The sequence below is a fragment of the Lepisosteus platostomus genome, chromosome 10, assembly GCF_059453375.1.
Source record: "Lepisosteus platostomus isolate fLepPlt1 chromosome 10, fLepPlt1.hap1, whole genome shotgun sequence".
NCBI lineage: Eukaryota > Metazoa > Chordata > Actinopteri > Semionotiformes > Lepisosteidae > Lepisosteus > Lepisosteus platostomus.
In genome coordinates this window covers 51,906,876-51,927,035 of record NC_142620.1, presented here as the reverse complement: position 1 = coordinate 51,927,035, position 20,160 = coordinate 51,906,876, and the positions used below count along the sequence as shown (strand labels likewise).

Here is a 20,160-nt window from a genome sequence, read left to right as displayed (position 1 = left end):
CTTGGAGGGGGACTGCAGGGGCTTCTTCTCTTAACAAGGAAGGATTCTTCCTGTGCCTTACATAAGCATGCACTCCCTAATTTAGGGCAGAAAAATGCATATAAGGACTTTGAAGCCCACCTAAGTTGTTCGTTACTGTTAGTGGTGCTTTTGCACTTTCGAAGGGTGTTCCCATCCACCCTTTGGGTTAACAAAAAAAAAGAGTTTTGATAAACATCTCTTGTACGCTTTCATTTCATTGCCACAGGGAGCCCTCACTGTGACAAACGTCAGTGATGGAAATGGGGGCTCTAAGTCCTGTCACTTCCTGTGTCTGGTCTCTGAAGAAAGTGGCTGTGAAACATGAAATGGCTGTGAAATTCACGCCCGTCTGAGTTCAGTAATCACGATCGGGTGAAAAACAGTTGCCGTGGGTGAATTGGGATCATTGCTCCACAGGCCTTATTGATGAGTGCGCTGTAAGGCGAATCAGGACTAGGGGACGCGCTTACATCGATTTACTTCCTGGTGACAACAGGAAGTACTCAGTCCTGAGAGCAGACATTCAGTGAAATTAGGACAAGGGGGCACATTTACATTTGTTTACTTCCTGGTGACATGAGGAAGTACTTCAGTCCCGAAAGCCCACCACAATATAATGCATAAAAACAGATTATATTGTTAATTCAAAACTTGTATTAACAATGTAGCCCTGACCCCAGTCCATGGCGCACGTGGGTGTTCTTCCCACTTAGCGTTAATTCAGCAGGTTACTTTCCAACGGGCTTTTTACCACTCCTTCAGGCCCACATGTCCCCCACTTCAGGTTAGTGTAAGGCCATGAGTCTGCAGAGCCCAACGCCGACTGGGGAAACAGCACTGTACAGACTACACACACACACAAGCTCTGCTTAATAGCGCCGAATAAACACACTTGTTTTTCTAGGACATGTTATTTTTTAATTACCTCTCTTTCCAAACAAGTGGTTAGTGTGAGTCAGCAAAACAGCCCTCTACTATGACCTAGAGCGCCACAAAAAAGTGCTCGTGTTTTTTTTTTTTCTAGGAAGCCTGCGTGTCCCTCCACAGTTAAATCTGCACACACAGTGACTCAAACCTTTGAGCATTTTACAGCCAGTACAACACTGAATCTCCTCACACAAACGTGTTGCTGTCGGGCTTCTGTGTGATTACAGGGACCAGGGACAGGGAAGTTCCCCTCTGCTATCTGCCAATGATTATATCCGTTGTAAGACAGTTTTGTTTTGTTTTTAATCATGGTTTGAGGAAGTGTGTTACAACTTTTTGGCGGGTATGTTTCCGAGCTGAGATTCTGTGCCGGAATCTGAATTGTCTTTAAACAGGTGAGAGTGAGCAAGTCTGCCAGGGGTGGTTATCAACACGCAGGGAAAGCAACATCCCCCAGAAAGCCTGTGTCTTTTGTTTCAGAATCTTACATTCCACAGCTTGTGGTTTAATGACCAAAGGTTCACTGGAAAAAATGCAGATAATTTTTATGGCATATTAATCTGGGGCAACCGCAATGTCTTATTGTTTTCAGAGACCAGATGGTGTCTCAGAAAGTATTTTTAACAGGGGTGTGGGCAGGGAGGGTTAACGTCCCTGTCAGTAGAGTGTGTTGGAGGGTTTGGGGGTACAGGCCCTTGGCCAGCCCCTGCTAAGCTGGCGTCATGGGGTTCAAACAGAAGGCTAGACATCTATCTTGTCTCCCCCACACCACCACAATCTCCGCAGAAACACAAGTCTTTACTGCTAACCTTGTTAAAGATTTAGTCGGCGAAGTTTCACTCTGCTATATCATGGAAGAAGCACTACTATCATTATCCAGTACTTGGTGAAAATGTTCGGAGGACAGATGAGAGCTTTTAAAGACATCCAAGGTCTTCTAGTAAACCAATATCAGAAACGTTTTATCCTCTCTGTACAAGAAGAATATTTTATATAAAACTTACCAATGAACACCTGTCACAATTAAATGCCCAGACATTGTATAAATGTGTAAAGTACTTGAAATAATCCACTATTTCTCAGTAAATATAACTGGACACTCTTTGCCAGTTTGTACTGTACAGTTTGTTTGTTCTCAGAGTAATTTACACAGTCAGTGTGGACTGAATTCAGCTCCTCGTAGAACCTGTGACTAAAAAAACCTTGAACTGTACTTCAAGTATGACCACTGTTTTATTGAGTTTTTCCAGTGCAGTTTCAGATCTCCCCATATTCCTGTTTATTTTATTTCTTAAATCCATTTCCCCTTTTCTCTCAGGAGCTGCAGCTCCACTCCAGATGTTCGGAAAACCAGTACAGTGGATGACCAGGGATAACACCTTGTAATTCCAGGCTGCATGCAAGGGCGTGTTGTAGTTTAAGGTTAAAATATCCACCTTCCTGTATGGACAACTGCAAAATAAGGAATGTGCAGACATGAAGTTTAACAGATGTCAAAGTCACAATCCTGTGGCACTTAAAGGAAAATTATGCAATCAAACAAAAAAGTATAGTACACTATGAATATTTTGAAAATAATACTGCATTGGCCTTTATTATGCTGTATGCTCCTTGCAGCGTGAGTGCTCTATGCAGACAATACAACACTGTTGTGTTTGCGAATGTTTGCAGTCTGAAGTCTTTTCTTGCTGCCTCATTTGCTCACAGGGCTGTCGTTTCTTTCCCAGTTCACACAAACCTCATAAACGCATCTGTTTTACATTGTCTATTGTGAATCAAAGTGTGGAAAGATTGTCAGAGGTGGAGACAATATCTGCCCTGCAGGAGTCTTCAGACATCCTGTGTTTTTCAGTGGAGCTGCTGGGGTGATGCATGTGAACTTGATGAGACTGTTGATTTGTGCATTTTTGATAAGAACGTCTATCTAAAGGCTTATTTACAGTACACAGTAGGGCAGTGTGTTTGGGGAACAGTGCAACAGCAGATATAGAGCATGAGCACAGATATGCAGTTCACTCTATTCCATAATTTATTCATCCAGTGGCAGAGAAACGTGTTCTCACCGTTTGGCAAACACCTACAAAGAAATGTATGGCATCTGGAAGATTTCTGATTTTGCAGCGTTTATTCACAAATTGTATTGAATATTTTGGTCTCAAAAGGCTCCTGAGAGACTCCGTTTGCTTGATGGAATACCTTCCCTTTCTCCAATGAAGACTCCCTGGAAGTTAATCAAGCCAAGTATCACATATTGTCAAACAAAATCTCTGAAAGATCCCACCGAAGTTTTGACTTCTTCCGAGGCTTTTAGAAAGATGCCATTTGTGGAAAGAACATGTCGTTTGGGTAAACATAAAAATACACCAGTGCAAAAATAACCAGGACCTCTGATGGTTCCACTAGAGCAATCATTCCACCAACACCTTCAGCTTCCTGACAGGAACCAAACCCTGTGGACACGACCTGGACTCTGCTTGTGCTACAGACCACTCGGCTACAGATTCCCAAAGGCAGTATCAAAAGGCAATTTTTTTGTGTGGTGCATTCCAGCAGGGAAAAAAAAAATTGCTGGATGTGAAACCTTAATCAGATTCCCAGCAACACAGCTGTACCCCCTTGCCCTGCCCAGCCACCTCCTCCAGGCGACCTCAGTCAGAACTGGGATTCGGACAGGAGCTCCCTGCCGTTGCTGGCTGTCCTGTGCTCGTCCCCGCTCCCCCCCTTCGTGGTGCTGGGGGGGCTGCCCTTGGTGGACAGGGGCTGCTCGCTCTTAAGCGTGCCGTCGTTTTTCGCCGGCGTCTTCCCCGTGCTCAGGGACTTCTGGAAGGACTCGGAGGTGAAGTAGTAGACGAAGGGGTCGAAGCAGCAGTTCAGCGTGGCGATGCAGAGGGTGATGGGGTACAAGGTGCGGGCGAAGCGCTCCAGCCAGCAGCTGGCCAGCGCCTGGGACCGCACCATGGCGTAAAGGAAGAGGACCGAGTTGTAGGGCACGAAGCAGACCACGAAAATGGCCACGTGCACCACGATCATCCTCAGCACCCGCTCCTTGTTGGTGCCGATCTGGCAGAGAGTGGCCGGCTTGCGCAGCGTCCGCAGGACCATGGAGGAGCAGCCCAGGTTGAGCAGCAGGGGGATGAGGAAGCCCACCAGCTCGATGAAGATGGTGATCTTGGACAGGTAGGTCCTCCAGGTTTTCTTGGAGAAGCCTTCGAAGCAGGTGGTGCTGGAGTTCGACACGTTGGTGGTGGAGAAGAAGGAGACGGAGATCCCGCCCCCCAGGACCAGCAGCCACACCCCCGCGCACATGATCCCCGCGTTGCGCCGGGTCCTGACGGCCCGCGAGCGGAACGGGTAGACGATGGCCAGGAAGCGGTCCACGCTGATGCAGGTGAGGAACAGCATGCTGCCGTAGATGTTGGTGAGGAACGCCGTGCCGGAGACTTTGCACAGCCCGTCCCCGAAGGGCCAGTGGCGGTTGAGGTTGTAGAAGATCTTGAAGGGCAGAGTGAAGACGAAGAGGAGGTCGGACACGGCCAGGTTGGTCATGAAGAGCGTCGTCTCGTTGCGCAGCTTCATCCGGAAGCAGAAGACGAAGAGCGAGGCGCAGTTGGTGATCAGGCCCAGGACGAACACCACGCTGTACACGGCGCCGTACAGGTTGTACTTGAAGGAGTCGTCGATGGCGCAGTCTTCCGGCCGGTCGCCTCCGCTCTCGTTCAGGCCAAGGCTGGCCATCACAGGGGGGTCAGTAAGGTGGTCAGCAAGGCAGCACGGGGACCCTCCTCCTCCAGCCCATCGTGTGTGCAGCCCCGAGCAGCGAGGACCCCCTTCTGGACCAGGAGCGCGCAGGCAGCCCGTTTCTCTCCCGTGAAGTCCCGCGGGGCCCGAGTCCCGTCTGTATCCTGCGGAGCACAGGGAAGAAGCAGGGCTGAGGTCAGCACGTCAGCACGGGCTGCTCTCAGAAACCACCGAGAGTTTGCAACACTCCACCCGCCTGCCGGATGTTACATAGGTCAGCCTTTCAGTTTTTGCAATAATGTTTCTCCCATCGATTTTCTCATTTCATGCCGGAAGCAGCTGGTTTCAGAGAGCTTGCAAAATAAAATCAAAATACGGCGTGCATTGCGGACTCTTAAATTAATGGGAGGGGGTAACGAACGCTCGGGAGGGATGACAACAACCAACTTCAGTCAGACTTGGCAGTCAGTAATTATCAATCACTCCTCACATCATTTCCTCTCCTAAAACACCACAAATACTGTACGTGATCCCCTTCTCTCCTTCGCATCCCAACTCCACCCCATCTCCACCCCATCTCCACCTCTGCAGCGGCCCCTTGGTCACTCCTCTCTCTGCAGGGGGGTCCCAGCCTCCTAGTCCTCTGGCCAGGAGGTCAGCCCTCAGCCACGCGGCTTCGGCCAAATCGTGACTCAACACTCCATAATCCTTTCTGTGCGCTTACTTCTTGGGTGTTGTTATACCTAGTGAAATAAGCTGCAAGAAGCCTTTTTCCCCAGCACTTGCCGATGAGCTCCTGCTCGTGCCCCTGCCTCTGTCCTGGCTGGGTGTGGATATAATGTACCCCTGCGAAGCCACATGTGCCTGTCGCAAGTGCGACCTTCGGCAGCAGGTCCTTGTGCTTGTTGGGCCGAGTTCTCAGAATCCGCTCTATTTCCACTTTGTAGCAACCGCCAGTGTGTGGACGCGGAGCTGGTAACCTGGCCCTCTGCCCAAGGGCTGACTGAGACCACAGTCTGCAGTGCAGACAACCCTGTAACCCATCAGACTGTCAGGGCCATCTCCACATTAGAGCCTGAATTGTTCTGTGTATTTATACAGAACGTATGAATTGCGCTGTGGCCATCTTTTATGCTGCACTTCAAACAAAACCCAGGAAAAGAAAAATACATATACACTAGGACTGAAAAAAACACTTTCCACAACGATGATGCACTAAGACAGACGCTACAGGACTGTCTCCAATCTCCTCTTTTATTTCCGACTATATTAAACGTGCTGCTGAGAGTAGACACTGATAAGAACAGCGGTGAACCATGACCAAGTAATTAAATAATTACATCCAATCAAGAGAGTGGGGAAGACTTAGCAAACAACAGCAATAACAAAAGGAATGGCCTGGTTTGGGCAGGAAGTAGAGGTCTCTCAGTGGAGGGGAAGCAGACAGTCTCCTAGTCTTGAGCCCCCCCTCCTTCCCACCAGCCTCTCTGTCCTGAAGGGCTAGGGGATTATTTGAAGTTGCGGTGCCTCACCCAGATCAGATGACTTGAACTAATCCGTTCCCCCTTCGTGCCGAAACAAAAAAAGCCCGGCCGTGTTCCCCAGACATTAGTCTTTAAACATAACAGCTGTGCTGCCTCTGCTCTGGCCCTGGTTGAAATGTTTTCACACCGGCCACTCGGCGCAGTGCATGGCTTTCTCTGTGAGCGTGCGTGCATGTGGGGATCGAACTGGTCTGTGCACATGTTTTCACTTCTGAGTGTGTTTTTATTTTCGTTTATGCAAGTCAAAGAGTGAGTGTGCGAGCATGTGAAGAAGAGATTTTTTTTCTAACAGTACAGCCCTCTAAACCTGTTCTGTAAACCGCTGTTAGGAGTTATGTTATTTCTGTGTTAAAAGTTACTCCCCACTGATCTTAGTCTTGTTCCAAAGCATCTGGAGTTAGCTAATCACCTAACAACCTACAGGCGTTCACAGAGCTGTAAATGGAGTAGCACTCCTGCCATTGTTGCTCAATCCCCAGGGCTTGACTTAAAAAAAAACATCTACAGTATGGATCTGATGCTCAAAAACACGCAACACAAGAGGCTGAAAAACACTGTTCCAGATCACAAACAACCAAGAAAGGAACAGGAAAGCCACTCTCTTCTTTCAGCAAAAATAAATATTTCTTTTAGTAAAATTTACAAGATTGGCAACCTGAAACCTTGTTTAATGTGCCACGAATCCTCCAGGACTCAATGCTTCTACCAGTATTTTTAATAGCCTTTCTTTCCAGACGATTAAAAGACCACACTTTATTTTACTGTAGGAGAATCCGTTCTCAACATCCATTATCACTCACCAGTGCCATGCCAGAATGTACACTCAGCTGCCCCGGTAGCTTTTTTGGGGGGAAGGGGGTGGGACAGCGTACTCACATTCAGGCAGCTGTGAATAATGTTCCTGGTCCATTACTGAGCACCACAGGCTTCACACAATGTGCTTACTGTAATGGTCTCTTACGAAAGGCGACTTCCAACATGCTGACTGTATTGGGCAGCTTTCCACTTGCTCCCTGGCTGGCCTGTGAGCTGGCTTGTCTTCCCTCTCAAGGTCTTATCAAAGGCCAGTGTCAAACTGTAACTGTCTCACCTCCCACCTCCAGTCGCACGTGAGTGGGTCCGACAGCAGTGACAGGCCCCCTTCCCACAGCGACTTCAAAGGCCCCAGAGGGGCCTGAGGTCTGTCTCTCTCACACTCCAGAGCTGTGGAAAACTGCTCCAGCGCGCAGGGGTGCTGGAAAGACCCGCGGCTAACGAGCAGACGAGGGGCCGACTGCTGCGGTCAAGCATCATCAAGCATCGCTGGCGAGAGAGCGGGGGACTGGAGGGATCTGAACCCCTGCTTTTGTTTCTTCTACGGGACATGCGGATTCATGCTGACCCACTTTGTTAATGGGGTGACGGCTGTGGACCTGAGTGCTGCAGTTTCCCATCAGTCCAGCACACACACAAATAAATCTGCGAATAAGCCATGGGAATAGGAAGTGTTTTTCCTTCTCCGCCATGTCTGCCATTTCTCTGGACAGGCACATGGCCCTCTGAGTTTTGTTTCCTAGCTTAATTGGTTCTGTTACTGGCTCCTCGTCTTTTCTTACAGAATAAAAGCTGAAGGTTTAATTAAGCGGCAACTCTTGATTCAGCCTGCGCCAGCGAGGAAAACAGTTCAGGCCTGGTACTGTAAATATTTACAGTAAATCCCATCAGGTGGGTCAGGATTGGACTGAGGGGGTGTGTGTGTGTGTGGGGGGGTACAATCAGGCTCGCCATTGGTGATAAGAACAAATCTGAAGCCACAGTCCCACTTCCTCCTATGAGTGGCTGCTCCCTGTCACCAACAGGAGCCACTTGCTAGGGGTCCCAGCCAGCAACAGCGGTGATCTGTGTTGGGGGTCCGAGCTTCACAGTCTTTCAATGAGTGGGTTTCCAACTGCTACTACACCACTGTGGCCTTCCCGATACGAGCCTATAGACCTGCAGATCTCGGCCTTTCCTTTTGTATTTATTCAAGTTGCAGCAGTAACCTGCGCTGAAGAAAATGTAAGCCCAGAGGAAGCCTTTGCTCGGCAATTCATAGATAATATCCACCGGGATAAGTTCTGCGTGCTCTTAAAACTGTTCTAGTTAGCTTTCAAAGAGGGTCCTGTACAAAATAATGATTAATTGATTGGTACACGCTTGATCAAGCCCCCCTGATCTGCCTGCACTGTCAGCTGGTTCAAAAGTCTTGTTCTTCGGCAGCGTACTGACCAGTGGCGCCCTCAAGCGTAGTTAAGCACAGCACATGTGGCGCTTCTCTTTGGCCCAGGGAGACCAGCAGCATGGCTCTGTGGGTTCATTACTGCATACTGTAGGGTCCCAGAAAAAACCCCAGTCCCCAGCCCACATCTCTCCTGCCCAGCGTCCAGATGTGCTAAAATGTGGAGGCCCTCTGGGGGGGTCGGACCCCAAACAGTTGCTGGCAGAGGGGGCACGGCTTTGTAATTCGCGTACGGCCGGCTGGTACCCACAGTGTAATGTGGACTGGCAGGGCTGGCCAGAGAGAGGAAGGAGCGAAGGAGGGAGGCCGTAGGGGCAGAAGGGTGCTTGTTAAGTGTATTACAGACACATGTGCACACAGCAGTTAACATGGCTGTGGGGGATGTGTCACGGATCAAAGGCTTCTCTCCCGTCCTAAGTAACACTTGCACGTGTTTCAGACAGTGTTACAAGGAGTGTAGCAAGGAGGACCAACATACGGGTTTACTGTACATGAGGTACATGTTTTATAGCCGCAGCTCCGAGCTCTGTGAAACCTGCTCCGAAAACAGACTCCAGCTGTCCTGTTCTTTCATTCCACAAGGCTCCGCGCCCCCGGGTCAGTCACGGGGAGACCGCCCAGCCCGAGACCCCGATATCCGCCTGCAAGGAGCTGCAGTCACAGTCTGTGCGCCGCCGGTTCATTGTTCCCATGCGATCGGTCGAAAACCCTCTCCCTGCTCTGCTGTGCCCGTTTCTGCACGAATTATCTCAGGTTGTAAAGTCCAAATAATTAGTTTCAGATCACAGCAACCGGGACATTATAATAAAGTACAGTGGATGTCTCTTTGGGATTCATTAGTAATGTCACATACTGTACATGCAATCAAAACAGATTGTAGTCAATTATTTATAATAATAATAATAATAATAATAATAATAATAATAATAATAATAATAATAATAATAATAATCGGGGAAGTATTCTAAATTATTATTCTTGCAGAGATTACCAATGTTACTTGATTGTATTGTAACATGTTACATATCTGCGTGCTACAATCCTCGATTCCGTTAACAGCGATCGTGCTCTGTTTACGTGCGCTCCCGTTGATCAGCAGAGACCGAAGCTGTATTGAACTCACCCCCGTCGTTCCGCTCAGTTACTCCCGGGTTCCATCACTCTGGGTTAAGCCGTCAACTGCGAGAAACCGGCACACTCGGACAATGAAGGCGCGGAAAGCTTCCCAATTTGGAAATAAAACCATTCTAAAAAAAAAACAGCTACAAGGATCAGCTTCAGTTCATTCTGATTTTCACGTTAGCGCAAGACGTAGCGTCCACGGAGAGAAATAGAGGGGAAAACAGACGTGAGATTCCAGTTGACAAGGATACGCGAATGTTAATACCCCGAATCGCCTGCTGCACTGCTGGTCCGAGTCTCTTGTTTCTTTGGCACGGAGCGGAGATGGAAGTTGGGGAGGTGGGAAAAAAAAGGGAAAAGCTGAGCTCCACGGCACGGACGCCGTGAGTCTCCGTGTGTGACGGCGTGCTGTCGTGCTGCTCGCTGTGGAGACTGGAGACTGAGCACAGGAAACTGGACAATAACACGTCCAGCGCCGAACGGGGAGGGAGAGGGGGGGGGGTGTCAGTCTGTAGGATATGCCTGTCATTGGTTAACTCTAGGGGGGTAATGGTGAGGAAATCGGGGCGCTCTTGAGTAGCGTTCTCCAAGCCACACCGAGTGTCTCCCCCGAAACACCGTGTCGAGTGTTCACGACGATGGACTAAAAATCCCTAATCCGTTTAAGACCAACAGAATGGTATTTATTCACCCTGGCTAGACCCACCCCGTGACTCCGGAATTTCTGTTATTTATCCAGAAATGTCAGAGGTGCTGCCTCAGACGAAATGCCATTGTTTTATCGTGGCTTTTGTTCATTTCTCTATAAACGCTCCAGCTTTGTCGATTTAGGCGAACAGCCAGATGACAGCACCTGCTACATGACACAGGACTTGTAAGGGGAGGATGCGGTTTTTTTTTATTCCAAACCATTAAAAAAAAAAACTCGTACAGTATGCACACAAACACAAAACATATTGTTAGATTAACCCGCCATCATTTATGTTTTAAAATGTCTTGCTTATAAACCCATATTGCGCATGCCATATATGAAAATTAATATTTCTTTTAAATCCAGCATTATATAAAAATACAGAGGGGCATCTGACAGACGAATTTCATTTCCACTGATGAAGTACCTGATTTGGAAGCTCAGTTTTAAGGTTTCAAATGAACTCGAAGGTGTTGATCTTTCAGGGGGCAGACCCTGTAACCCCTGCCCCCAGTATGGACGCTACCAGCAGCTGTAAGAGTTCCTGCTGTAGACCTGACTGTATAAAATATCCCATCCCACCGTCAAGGAAAGGAAATCAGTCATAATTAAAAGCCCCAAAGTTCTGCTCAGCCACTCCTTTATTCTACGATACAGTACCTCCGTACCGATCCTTCTCAGCAGGATTTACTAAACATTTCCCTTGTTTCTTCTTGCTGTCTCTCCTTCCCTTTCTCTCTCTGTCCTCCCTCCCTCCCCCCGCTCTCTCTCTCTTTCTGCTGGGGCTGCTGTGCTTCCTGTTGTCCTGGGTCAGACAGAAGAAGGTTCACCCTTCTGCTCCTGAGCAGATTGAAGCACTTCGTCATGTTCTGTCAGGGTGGGGAAACCCTTCTTCTTCTTCCTTTTCTTCCTGACCGTCACGGCACTGTTACAGCTCCTGCGTCTCGGCGGTGTCCCTAAATATAACCTCCCCCCCGGCGTGTTTGCGGAGAGGCCGGCCGGCCCTCGGTGAGGCTCGGTGAAGTGCGCGGGAGAGCTGCTCTGACAGAGGGGGTGTCCTTGGGCTGCGCTGAGCGTTTCATCTCCCATACAGTAGCTCCGGAGCCCGCAGGAAATCCTGCATTCCCAACACCTCAAGCACCGGCCGCAGAGGAGCCGTTCCGGCGCTGACTTCTGATGGGAGAAGCTGACTTTGGGCGCCCCTCTGTGCCCCACCGTCCCTCTGGCTGCCTATAATTGTCATCTCCTGCAGCTCCTGGCCTCCCTCTCCCAGGGGAGACGGGTTTCTCCAAACCGACACAAAACTGGTGTTTTCTCTCACGTCCCTTCACTCCGCTGCAGACTCCCTCTGCCCTCACGTCTCCTGCCCGGTGCGCGTTTTGAAAATGAAAAAAATAAAATAAAAATAAAACCCCAGGCTGGCTTGAAGGCTGGCCTGAGCCGTTCGAGAGCAGATTTGTTTCACAAGCAGTGATCTCCTCCCCTCACGTCCACGCTCCCCGTGCTCATATTTTTCTCTCTGTGTGTGTGTGCGCGTTTGCTTGAGGTGGCGATCTAACCAGGATAGACAATCTGAGAGAGCAGGGCAGGGAAGAAAAGCGATGGCAGATATGATAGAGAGATTGAGCTGGAGCAGCTGGGTGATGCAGCTGAGTGTGGTTGCGACCAGGCTGTGAGCTGAGAGAGGGCTGGGTCTAGACGGTTAAACCAAGTGGGAAGATAAGTCCCGCAGAGGCGTTTCCTCTTTCCTCTTATCTCTCTAATTGACCACAACTTCATTTAATCCCAGCCCCGCATTTAATGAAGACCCGGCACCGCTTGCAGCTAAGTCCTTGCCCGAGCACAGACAAGGGCGTTCTGCTGCGATCCCTGCTCTGTTCCAGCTGCTCCAGAGCCTCTGTCACAGGCAGTAGCGTGCAGGAGCCCTCTGCCCCTGCCTCTCGATGGTCATACCCGAAACAGACAGGGTATCTCCGGCAATGTCAAGCACAAGCAGCTAATTCCTTCTTTCCATGTTCAAATGGAAAAAGGTGAAGATTAATAAATGCGCTGGGAATTTCTTTTTTTTTTTTTTGGGCCCAGACCCATTGCTTCTTGTACCAGTGGAGCAAATTCTCCTGTTGCTTTAACAAAACTGCTGGGACACACACACGCAAACAGAAACCGAATCACTACCGGGCCCTAAGAAGACAAGACAGTCCGCTGCAGCTGGGCTGATATCTCCGCACTGGTAACAGGTGGGTTGTGGGCTTTTCTGTTTTGTAAGAGTGGACTTTTAACTAGAAGGCCATGAGTTTTAATCCCTTGAGCGTGGGACAACATTGCACTCAGATTGTGCCAGTTAAATGCCTACCAGTATAAATGGGTACACTGCTGGGTGTGAATGGCAAGAAGAATTTGCTCTAAATTCCATTATCCGGTTAGTTAAAAAGCTTATAAAATATCTTAGTACAATCAGTTGCTTAGCCAGTCTTTTGGTTGGCTTTAATGGATGTATTGTTTTGAAAGTCCCCTAGCTGTACATTATATAAAGCAGACAATCTATTTTGAAGTACACTTCTCTGCCCCTTCCAGATCCACCTTGTCAATACTAATTCTCTTAGCATTGAAGTTAATCAATGCCTGAGATGACCTACACTATGTACAGTAGGCATCTATTATCACTTTAACAACTCATGCCATAATGTAACAGACTTGCCACTGTCTTTGATCTCTACCCTGTCATAAACTCAGAATGGCATGCTTCTGTGGACAATGCAGCTTACATGCATGTGTGCCTTGCTTCTCTGTGGCTATCAGTGCATCTATTGAAAGTGATTAAAGTGTTCTGTGTAAATGCAGATTTTACAGATGTGTCTGTTATGTCTGGTGCTTCTGTATGTTTTTGGAAGAGCTCAGCAGAAGCTTTGAACACTCCATAAATATTCCCACATTACTCATCTGAATCCAGATGCAAACACCCTTGGAACAGATTGTAAAGACCCCTCCCCCCCCCAGCTGCAAACCAATGGCAGGGAGTCCTTATCTTCCCGAGGAGGGGAGTGGGGGGCAGGGAAAGTTACACTCACACAGACACCAGCCAGCAACAGGGCCACCCTGCTAAAACACCATAAATCACAAGTCACAGCACAACCTCATTAACTGCTGGGACACACACACACAACACCAACCGAGTCATTACTGGGCCCTAACTAGACAAGGCAGTCCTCTGCTGCTGGGCCAATGTCTGCACTGGTAATAGGTGGGTTGTGGGCTTTTCAGACAATAACAAACAACAGTGTTGAAATTAAAAGGAGGTGAATCACACTGGTGTGCCATTGTCCCGTTCAATCCGCAAGCCCTGAGGTTGAAAGAGAAAGGGAATGCTTTAGGGGCATGTAAAGATCACCCATAGACACCTGTCTATCTGTTCCCCGTCTGTGTAAGTAATGCATATATACTTTATATAAATTTACAAATGATCTAATGCTCCAGACAAATGCCAAAAAGTGTAAAAGCCCTTGTAAACAATTCTGATCAAAGCTAATTAATGGCTTAGGGGTATGTTTGAAATGCAATAATCGATTTCATGTAAGAGCTGCAGCTAGGCGAGATCACTCCAGAACTGTGTTTTGAGTGTACAGTAGGTCACACACGCCCCTCTGTGTGTCCGGGCTGGAGTGTGGGGCTGCAGTGAGGAAGGCTGTTGAGTCTCTCGCTCGGTAGAGGGGACGCTGTGGGTCAGCCGATGCCCCCAGCCCCTCCTGGCCACGGCTGCCCAACTCATTAGTCACGCTGTGGTAAACAAAGATCCCCATTATGGAGACCGCAGCAGCCTTTGCTGACTTTTCATTCTCCTGTCTTGTGCTGTAAGAGCTCCTGTTTTACGGTCTCTCGATGTGCCCTCCCTCTCTCCAGTCCAAACACATCCTCACTGGACCAGGGCCTCCCAGCCCTGCTGCGGGGAAGCCCCACCTGCTGCTGTTTGCTCCACTCGAGCAAGAATTTAAATCACTGAACACTCAATCAACATGATAATACAATGTTATTCACTTTATAGAACTCTCTAGCTTTGTTCTGTTCCTGTACCAGTTGGAGCTTGCCTTTCAAACACTGCATTGGATAAGTAACTTGCACATTTTCCAATCAGACAACTTGCTTCAGTTAAGGCTTTGTTTAAGCTTGACTTCCTTGCTATTCAGTTTCAGACCCCCGGTGGCCTCGAGTCTTATTTCTGGAGGAGACATCCACAGTAAATGAAGCGGCGAAGTCAGAATGACTCCCCCTACAGCAGCCGCCGTGTGCCGAGGAAGCAACGTCACCTGCAACAGCACCTGCCCAGAGAACAGCAGCTGGGATGAAGGCATCTACACCCTCTACACTGTCCTCTACCTGGTCATCTTCGGGCAGCAGCCTGGCACTGTGGGGGTCCTGAGAATCGAAGGCAGGACTCCACCCTTTTAAACTCACAGCTCAGCTTAGCCTTGTGGAACAGAAGCCTTGGGGACAAGTCAGCTTCCTGAACATCTGCCTTCGCTCCACACTTGCTGATGTGCGTATAGAAGTATTGTTTCTTTTTTTGGATAAAACAACAGCTCCCAGTGTCACGAAAGGGAGGAACAGGGGCACGGCACCATTGTGACACAACACAATTATAACATAACAACCAGTTCTGCACCCAGATGCCCTCCGCCTAAACAGTAATTGACAGAGTCTGAAGCTTTTTGCCCTGGAAGCAATGGAAAACCTGCAATTGTGCAGAATCATCAAGAGGCATTTTTTCCCTCCCGTCCATCGTCAGAACGTTGTTCGTGCTGGTGAGGCCCCAGGTTACAGTGATGGTTAGGATTAGGGAGGGGCGGCAATGTGGAGTCACACTGATGTGTACAGGGACGGTTTGTGGTACTGGGAACTTTGGACAGCTCTTGCCCTGGAGAGAGACTCTCACAGGGCTCCTTTCTACTTGGAGAAAAGAGCAACTCATGCCAGCCAATCAAAACTGTCCCATCCTGGAAGGTGGGAGGAAACCAGAGCATCTGGATTAATCCCACACAAACACAGGGAGGACAACACCCAAAATTCACACAGAGGGACCCCCCAGCTGGAGTCGACCCCAGAGCAAAAGAGCCATGAGGCAGTACCGTCATCATAAGACTGAGATGCAATTCATTTTGTTTTTTCAATGAAGCACACTGTGGTCAATTTTTTCAGGGAATGTGGAAAAGACACATTCACCTGTGCTATGCAGCAGACGAAAAGCCCTGAAGACGACTTTGTCAGTATTTCCGGATGAGAGAGATCATTTGGGCTTGTCAGACATTGTCCAGGAAGAGCTGATGGTCAGCATGTTAGCAGCCATCACCAATGTGTCAGATAAGCAAGAATTTGATCTTCTTTGCACTCCTGTACTGAGGAGTGTGTGTGTGCAGTGAGGTGAGTGTGCTAAACACCAGAAGGAAATAAATAACAATCCGCTGCCACATCCAAAGACAGATCCAGGCCATGTCTGTCACTGACATGTTCCATTTGAACATGTTTCTGCGAAGGATTGACTGCCATAGCTTGACATATACTGTAAACAGCACAGACATCTTCCAGCTGCTGCTTAATGCTTTTCAAGTGTTGTGCTGGCGTGTGTGTGTTGCAGTGAAGGAGGGGAGGGGTGGTGGGCGGGGAGTTAAGGAGGCTGTGCAGAGAAGTAATTAAAAGAAAAGTTTATGGCTTTGAGTGCTGTATCAGAAATGACACTCAAAACCAAGCTCACAGTGCCGGAGTCCGCAGGTTCTTAAGATAGCATTCTTCTGCTTTGCAGAAAGGTGTTGGCGTGCTTCATGTTGCAATGGCAGGAAGTCTGGATGACCCTCACAGTGATGCAGCTCACAGGCCATGCTGGAGGGGGGGGTGGGATTGTGAGAAAAGGATACAGGAATAAAAGCCAGTCTCTGGCTGTGTGTGTGTGTGTGTGTGTGTGTGTGTGTGTGTGTGTGTGTGTGTGTGTCAGGGGGGAGAGAATAACCTTTAACATGATGTGGTGCCAGACAAAGAGCATCTCCTTGACCCCACAGAAGAGCTGCTGGGAGTACAAGCACGCGCTCTGCAGAGGCCTGATTCTGCAGCCGCTGAGTCAACAGACTGTCGGGGTTTTGCGTAAACAGTTGTGCACAGTTCTCGGGCATGCTGCGATCCAACCCTGTCCCTGTGAAAACTGCAGCGAGGGCACTTGGGAATGTGTGAGCGTCATGCATATACCAGCTGAAAATGGAATGCATGCTGACTAGGAGCAATGAGCAGAGCTATTATTTCCAGGTCCTATATCCGTGACCTCGCTTACAGTGTCCCCTGCGCCATGTCAGAGCTCAGAACAGTTGCAGATAGGCACCCTCTGTTTGGATGCCTCTTTTAGATAATACTGGACAGGTGTCAAGCGTCAGAGCTCACTTCAGTTGAAAAGACACTTCATTATTAAGATCTACCAGCCTCTGAAGGAAAAGATGAGCAAATTGTTTATGGAGGGGCTCCCCCTGACAACATTGCAGGAGATACATAATCAACAAACCTCCTTTATATGAGTTTGGCCACCACCTGATGTGTTTCGTTTTAATGCGTTTTAGTATTGCCGAAACTGAAAAAAAAAAACCCACAAGAGTTCACATGAATTTAGAGCCACCTGATTCCAAGTCTCCAGAAATCTGCCTTAGACAAAAGGAGCACCACAGAAAGCACTGACGTGTTGAACATCAGACCCTGGAAGGGCAGGTAAGGGATTGTCTGAGCCCTGATACATCAGTGTGAATGAGCTGCTTCAGAATTTGCTGCTACAATGTGTTAAATGCAGTATTAGATCTGTAGAGTACTGAGAACATAATGTACAAAATCATGAACCTTACTTCTGCTTTTCTTTAACAGTGAGCTTTCAACAATCTGCTTTTTATCTTTAGAGCGCTGTCAGGATGCTGGTTGAAGCCTGCCATCTTCTGCTCCAAATGAAAACCGCTGAAACAGTGAGGCTGAAGAAACACTGCCATATTCCCGGACAATAAAAAAAAGACTTCCTTTTGTGTGGCGCCTTTTGTAACAATATGTGCGAGTGCTACAGAGTCAAACATAAACGAAGTGTGATAAATGTCAGCATTTCTGAAGAAGGGGCAGGGGGACAGGAAGAAAGTGACCACATAAGCAACAACTGCAACTGGCACAGGATGTTAGAGCAGTGCATGTATTCGGTGTCGGGGAACTCACAGAAAGGGCTGAAATAATAGCTTTAGTCCTGTCATGGCATCTCACATCTGGGGAGCGTCTCCGAAGGAACAGCCCAGTTCCTTTTTCACTCCTCCCCTCTCCGCTTGATGGCTTTCCCCAGAAAGTCACCCCTACTGGATTCAGTTATTTGTCCCCGTGCAGATGCATTCTGGGCAGTGCGCCTCCGGACCTGTCCGTTTCTGACCGGACACGCTCACGGCAGCCCGCCTTTGGCCTCGTCGGGTTTCCACGGTTTCTTTCAGACGACCAGCAGCCAGCGGCCGGGCGACCACCTCCTCCGCCCTCGGAGCCAGGCCCGCGAGGAGGGGGGGGGGGGCGGTTCGGCAGCGAGAGGGCCGGAATCGGACTCACCCGGCTCTGGGCCTCGCGGTCTGGCCGGCCACGGCGCCGCCTCGCTTGGCCACAGCAGAGAGCGTCCGACGTGTACATCCACACCGCGGCCTGCGCGCTCCCTGTCTCTCTCTCGCTCTCCCTCCTCGTGATCAATGCCTGCTTTGTTGGCGGGGGCAGAACCCCCTAGCGGTGTCCCAGAGGGTGTGTGCGTGGCCCAGCTGGACTGACGCAGGCAGGCGCTCCGCACTCTCTGAGAGGCAGGCCAGCCAAGGCCAAGGCCAACCTCCAGTCACCACGGGCTGCCCTTCCCAGCCGGGATTGGGTGCCCGCAGTGCCCCTCCCTGCCACTGCCCTGTCCCCCACCACTTGCCCTGGTCCCGCCCTTATGAACCTTTTACTGTGCTCTACCCTGGTAGGAACAGAGCAAAGTGCAGTCAAATACAGAGAAATCACATCAACCACAGATGTGTGGTACAGAATGACAGTGTGAAAGTATGATATTTGGATTTTTAAACTGCAAGAAAGGTTACAGAGAGGAGCTTGTTAACGAGCTTGTTTGGGAACTTTGTAAAACTTTTGGGGCTCCAAGTCTTCCTTGGTTGCTGGTATCTACTGTAACTGATGCCAGTATCCCATCTATCCATGGGAAAGCTGTGAAAAGATCAGACAAATTTGCCATGACAGTCTAACCCGCAGCCAGTCTCTAGAGCTGAGGATCCATCATGCAATGTCATGTAATTAGTTTCTGTCCACTTTTTTCTCGTTTAGTTTTTTTTTTTTCCCAAGGACACAGCAGAGTGGGCCCAAACAGATCGGGACCTGATGGACTGCGTTTCTCCCTTCCGCACAGCCTGGTGCTGATGCGATCGCGATCACAGCGTGTAAACTGTGCCACAGGAAGACTGGTCTATTCGACCGCTGGGGGATGTGCATTCCTTTGTGGTTGTGAAGTTTGCTGGAGTGGTCAGCTCAGTGCTCAGTGTCAGTCCCCATTCCCCATGTGCTGCTGGCCAGACTCTGCTCTGGATTCCAGCCTAGGGCATCTGCAGCCCCTACAGAGGGTTTACGTTTACACAGCGGCTTGCTAATCAGGGCTTTGTCATTGCTGATATTCTGTTCCGTTTCCAGCATGAGCAGTCATGTTGAGCAGAGCTGAAAATAGCATGCGATGAGCGAGAGAGAAAAGCAACACTGCAGTCCTGACGAGGGGCAGCCCTCCCCAGTACAGCCCAGACGGCAATCAGGGCTGATCAACACCCGTCTGAACACTGAAAGACTGCAGCTTGAATTTTTATACAGTGTTGTCTGGCACGCCCAGAGCCCTTTGTGAGACAATTTCAGGGCAGGCACCCTCCTTTCCGGTGATTCAGAAACACTTTTGGTTCAGATTTCAAGAGCTTCAAGTCTGAGTAAATTTCAGAATTCAGATAAAAAACACAGGCAGCTGCCAGGTCACTGTTTCAATGCATAATCGCCCAGACTGGTGCTCAGCTTTTACTTAGCAAATGCCACTTGCAAATACCTTTACGTAACTCAAATATCCTCCTTTTCATAGAAGTATGAGAACAAATGGGATTTTCTTAAAGTACGTCTTCTACATACGCAACACAAATCATGGATTTTATTCCACATTTAAATCAAACAAGTTGGTTTCATTCAGTTTTCCCACTGATGCCTTGCTTCATATAGAAATACTGCTTGCATTGTGATTTCTATGATACATAAGGCCACGTTGTGGGATATCTCTATGTTTTGTGTCTGCTCCATTTTTTGCTGGGTACTGTGTGGCTGTTGTGGGATTCTCACATATCTGCTGTCTGATCTTCACACAGCTGATTCTTGGAGACCTGTTTGATGAATACAGACCCAGCAGTTTTCTGTACCTCCCGGGACCAAACTGAACACAGATGCCTGTGCAGTTGTCTCTCACAGGCCGGGATGATTTAAAAGGGTCAGTCCAGATGTCTGGCCCTGCAAAAATACCACCTCCGCTCCCCCCCCCCTCCCCCCCTCAACTGACAGAGCCTCAAGAGGCCTGGAAACCAGGACAGATGTTTTCCGTCCAGAGGTTGGAAAAGTCCAGCACACTCTTGTTTTGTCCTTGTCTCTTGAAATTCGTGAAAATTCCAGTGTTTGTTTAGCAGTCCTGTGCGTTTGATAATGGTTGTCACTGAGGCGTATAATTCCCAAGGACTCTGGAAAGGAAGCTCGCATGGAATGCTTGCAAGTCTATAAACACCCATAGTGACAGCCCAGGCCACTTCAGTTTCTCTAACCTTCTGCTTGAC

General features: G+C 48.9%; 1 protein-coding gene across 1 annotated transcript; it reads right to left on the bottom strand.

Moving 5' to 3' along the window:
- Positions 1-913: 913 nt before the first annotated feature.
- LOC148653979 (lysophosphatidic acid receptor 4-like) lies at positions 914-10,266 on the bottom strand. The gene is made up of 2 exons (XM_088597117.1): positions 9,611-10,266; positions 914-4,850 (listed from the first exon to the last, which is right to left on the bottom strand). The coding sequence occupies exon 2, from the start codon at positions 4,681-4,683 to the stop codon at positions 3,601-3,603; it is 1,083 nt and encodes a 360-aa protein (XP_088453243.1). The 5' UTR covers positions 4,684-4,850; positions 9,611-10,266; the 3' UTR covers positions 914-3,600.
- Positions 10,267-20,160: the final 9,894 nt, after the last annotated feature.

Excerpts from the sequence above, each read along its gene's own strand:
- LOC148653979 (XM_088597117.1), bottom strand. The coding sequence starts at position 4,683 with ATGGCCAGCCTTGGCCTGAACGAGAGCGGAGGCGACCGGCCGGAAGAC.